The sequence below is a fragment of the Convolutriloba macropyga genome, chromosome 1 (assembly GCF_964194025.1).
Source record: "Convolutriloba macropyga chromosome 1, txConMacr16.3, whole genome shotgun sequence".
Classification (NCBI taxonomy): domain Eukaryota; kingdom Metazoa; phylum Xenacoelomorpha; order Acoela; family Convolutidae; genus Convolutriloba; species Convolutriloba macropyga.
In genome coordinates, this window is record NC_134468.1 from 63,248,881 (window position 1) to 63,253,309 (window position 4,429).

The window sequence follows — 4,429 nt, forward strand, 5'->3', positions numbered from 1 at the left end:
TACAAAGACAATTTGAACACCTGAATTAACCTTTCCCAACTGCCACCAAAATGTGGTGCAAGGGGAGGATTAAACTTCCACTCAATTTCAATATCAAGGATATGGAGTTTTGAGGCAAATTCCTTTGATGCTCTGAGTGCTTCGATACCTTTCTTTAGTTCCGAACAAGAGCTGACAAAAGATTTCCCGTTGTCGGAGAGAAATTTTTTTGGCTTTCCGCGGCGACTAATGAATCTGCGGATGCAATTCATTGTTGAGTCTGTAGACAGGTTTTCTGCTATCTCCAAGTGAACTGCTCTTACCACCAAGCAGGTGAACAGAAGTACGTAGCGTGTAGCGTGTCTGCCGCATTGAGATACGGGGAAATGACCTATGAAGTCGAGTCCTGTCGTCGCAAAGACAAAGTGGTGCTCACTTGGTAACCGCTCGCATGGTAGATCAGACATTTGAGGTTGCTGGATTTCCTGTATCATTCGCCGACAAGGAATGCATTGGCGGACTGTCTGCCTAACGACAGCTCAGCATTTCAAAATCCAATAGTATTGCATAAGGAGGCAGCGCGTTTGTTCAACTCCTGAGTGAGTGTTACTAAGGTGAAAATTTTTGATGAGCAGCTTCACAATTGGGTTTAGACCATCCAGAATGATTGGGTGTCGGGCAGTCTCCAAAACCATTGCCTTGGACAACCGACCTTTGGCGCGGAGCTGATCATTATTGTCAACATACGGACAAAGGTCTTTCAAACGACTTGATGCTGAAATTTCCTTTCCCTTACGTAGAGCAGATATTTCGTCTGCAAAATTTTCAATCTGCGATACCTGGATCAGATACCTGTACGCAAAGGTATGATGAGAGAGAGCCAAGTGTTTGCTTCGCTTCTTGCAAAGGTCGCGGAAAAAGAAGCAGTACGCAGTCACTCTTATCAACCGATTCCAGTTGCTAAAACGTGTAATATCTATTACACACCCTTCAGTTGACAGTTTAGGGGCTTCCATTGGCTGTATTGAGAATACCAGTGGGTTATGCTTCAAGAGATCTTGACAAGGCCACTCTTTTTCTTCGGAGCGGAGAAATGATGGTCCACTCAACCAACGAGAAGTTGCATTCATCTGTCGAACCTCATAGCCTCTTGAGCCGTCATCAGCGGGATTATCAGAAGAAGCGATGTAGCGCCAATTGAGAGATGAAGAGACGTCGAGAACCTTTGCTAGTCTATTGGCAACGAAAATTTGATGCCGCATTTCTGGAGTTCTCAACCAATGGAGTACAGTTGTACTATCGGACCAGAAAAAATAATTTCCGATTTCCAAATCTTGCTGTTCTTTGATAAACTGAGCTAATTGCGCGCCATACACTGCCGCTTGCAACTCCAGGTTTGGAATAGTCATCCTCTTGATCGGAGCTACTCTTGCTTTGCCCATCATGAACACTACATCAACTGTTTTATCAACGTACTCAGTTCTTAGATAAGACACTGCTGATAGAGCATACTCTGAAGCCTCTGTGAACGTGTGAAGAGCTATTGACTGAATTTTCGTGTTTCTACGGAAGAGAGCACGTGGAATGCTGATATTCTGATAAGTTGGAAGTTCGTTTTTGAATTGGAGAAAGTCTGGGAACTGCTGAACGTCCAGAGGTGCGTCCCATTGTGGACCTTTATTCCAAATCGCTTGCAATATTTTCCTCACTCTGATTGTTAAAGGGGCTATAACGCCAAGGGGATCAAAGATTGAAGCGACGAACTTCAAAAGTTTCCTCTGTGTTGTGAAATGATCATTGGGGAACCTTTTGAAAAGCCTTTTGTCAATGATGTACTCGTCCGTGCTCGCGTTCCACGGTAAACCCAAAACTTTTTGAGGTTGAGGTGATGGTAGATCAGGCTTCAAAAGATTTTCGTTTGCGACGTTTTTCAAGAACTCGTCTGAATTAGAGTTCCACTTTGTGAGGTTGAAACCACCAAGTGAAAGGCACTCTTTTGTGCTGTTCATAACATTTACAGCACTTTCAACGTCTGCTGTCGAGATATATAGGTCATCCATGTAAACATTACGCTCAATGACGTGCAAAACTTGAGGAAATTTGTCCTGATTGTCACGTGCTGAACGACGAAGAGCGTAGGACGCTATGCATGGGGAAGATGTTGCGCCGAAGATATGACGTGTGTATTGATACTCTTCGATTTTGCCATTGTGGTTCCAGAGAAACCGAAGAAACGCACGATCAGAGGGAGCAACTTTCATTTGCATAAACATTTGCTCAATGTCTGCTGAAATTGCCACTTGTTGCTCGCGGAATCTTAATATGACTCCCACAAGATTACTCAACAAATCGGGTCCCTTCAAAAGGTTTGAATTCAAGGATTGACCTTGAAAAACACTGGATGCATTGGTGACTCTCCTGATTTTTCCGGGTTTGTTTTCATTTGAAACGGGATGTTGAGGAAGATAAGAACATGCTGTTTCTTTGTCTGTAGCTGGATCAACTTTGACAACATAACCATTTTGAAGATCTTTCTGGAGCGTCTCCTCGTACTTACTTTGTAGATCTGGTTTTGTTGAGAGTTTTTTGTTTAACTGTTTTAACTGTTTTTCCGCTAGCCATCTGTTGTTTGGTAACTTGGCGTTTTCCTTCCAAAGAAGGCCTATTTCGTAGTGACCATCAGAAAAGGTTGTAGTCAACTCAAGGATTTGCAGAGCGTTTTCATCATTTTTAGACATAGCCCTTTTTGATGAAGCTATACCGTAGTTCTCAATTTTCATCCACTGTTGTACTTTTGTGAAGAGTTCATTGTCTAGATGAGGATGAGAGTTGATTTGTGTTTTGAACACTGGATTCTGTTCGTCTGCTGTGACGCTAGTTTTACCTGCACATGTCCATCCTAGAGGAGTTTCTACAGCCCAGGGCGTGTTTTTTGGGCCTTTAATCACCTTACTGTAATGGATCAGTTCCAGATTGTCGATGCCGATGATTATTGAGACTTTATTTTCATCAACATTAGGGAACGAAATGTGATTGAGATGTTCAAATTTCTTGCAAAGCTTGTTCAGCTCATTAGTGTTAACAGGGTTCATATTCAAATCGGGTACTGCCAAGACTTCGTTTACAAGGATTGGTGTCTTATTAGACTGATAAGGTTTAATTTTTAAAGACACTGGAGAACAATCTATTTCTTTTGTTGTGTGATAGCCACTAATAGGCATCTTGCCAAAAGTTTTCATATCAATACCTAGAATCAGAGCTGCAGATTGGAGGAGGAGGCTCTGGCAACTTCCGTTGTCGAGATAAGCATATGTCTCAAACGTTTTCTCCCCGTTAGACAGTTGAACTGGTAAGAAAGCAACTTGACCTGTGCCATGCAGTTGAACCGATTTAACTGTTGAAGAGGGTCGGATTGCTTGATTTTTTGCAATGAAGCTTTCATGGAGCATTGTGTGGTGCTTTTTGCCGCAGTCTGCAGAGCGACAAACGTTTTTTGATGTGCATTGTTGTACATGGTGACTACCAAAACAGTTGAAACATAGTTTCAATTTTTTCACGTGTTCTCTTCTATCGAGTGGAGACAGATCTTGGAAATGAGAACATTTGTATAAATACTGACAGCTACCGTTGTTTGGACAAACGACACCTTTCGCAGAGCTTGGTTGAAAGCTATTTGACGGGTTTGTGCGTTGATCCTGGTGTGATCTGTTGGACGGACGACTGAATTGGTTTTGCTGATTCGATTGCTTCCAAAGGATGTTTGAGGCCTTTGAATGAGTGCTTGGAGGTTGAGCTGATGCACAAGAGGTGGGTAAATCTCTGCAAGCCTTTGCATAGATCAGAAGCCACTCCGAAAGCTCTTTCAGAGATGGTTGAAGTAAACTTCTTTCCAAAACGTGCTTATTCCATTCCAAGCGGACTGGTGTTGGAAGCTTGTTTAAGGCTTGATTGACATTTGTAGTGGAATGTATGTCATGGTTGAATCCAAGTTCCTGAAATGTGTCCACAAGGGTTAAAAGGAAAGCAGAGAACTGCGTATAACTGTCTGGGATTGTCAGGTTAGGGGGTCTAAAATGTGACAGTTTTTCGAGGAAGGCATTGACAATCCTGTTCGGATTACCAAAATGTTCTTCCAGACGTGCTAAAGCGGGTGCGTACAGACTGCCATTGCAGCCATAGCCGTCAACCAGTGCTTTTGCTTCTCATATCAGGAGCGATTGCAGATGAATCATTTTTTCTGCAGAGGACATTGGAGAACGATCAATTGTTGCTTGAAACACACTGAACCACTTTAACCAACTTAATGGATCTCCATCAAACTTTGTTGCCTGTAACTTCGGAACCGATTTCTGAAAACAAGAAGACATTGAGGTAGGAGTCTGAGGCACAATACCAACTGTTGGAAGTGTAAAGGATGGTTGCGAAGTTCGGATTGGCGGATTTAAAGAAG

General features: G+C 42.7%; 1 protein-coding gene across 1 annotated transcript; it reads right to left on the reverse strand.

Moving 5' to 3' along the window:
- Positions 1–518: 518 nt before the first annotated feature.
- LOC142345511 (uncharacterized) lies at positions 519–3,200 on the reverse strand. The gene has a single exon (XM_075397624.1). The coding sequence runs from the start codon at positions 3,198–3,200 to the stop codon at positions 519–521; it is 2,682 nt and encodes an 893-aa protein (XP_075253739.1).
- Positions 3,201–4,429: the final 1,229 nt, after the last annotated feature.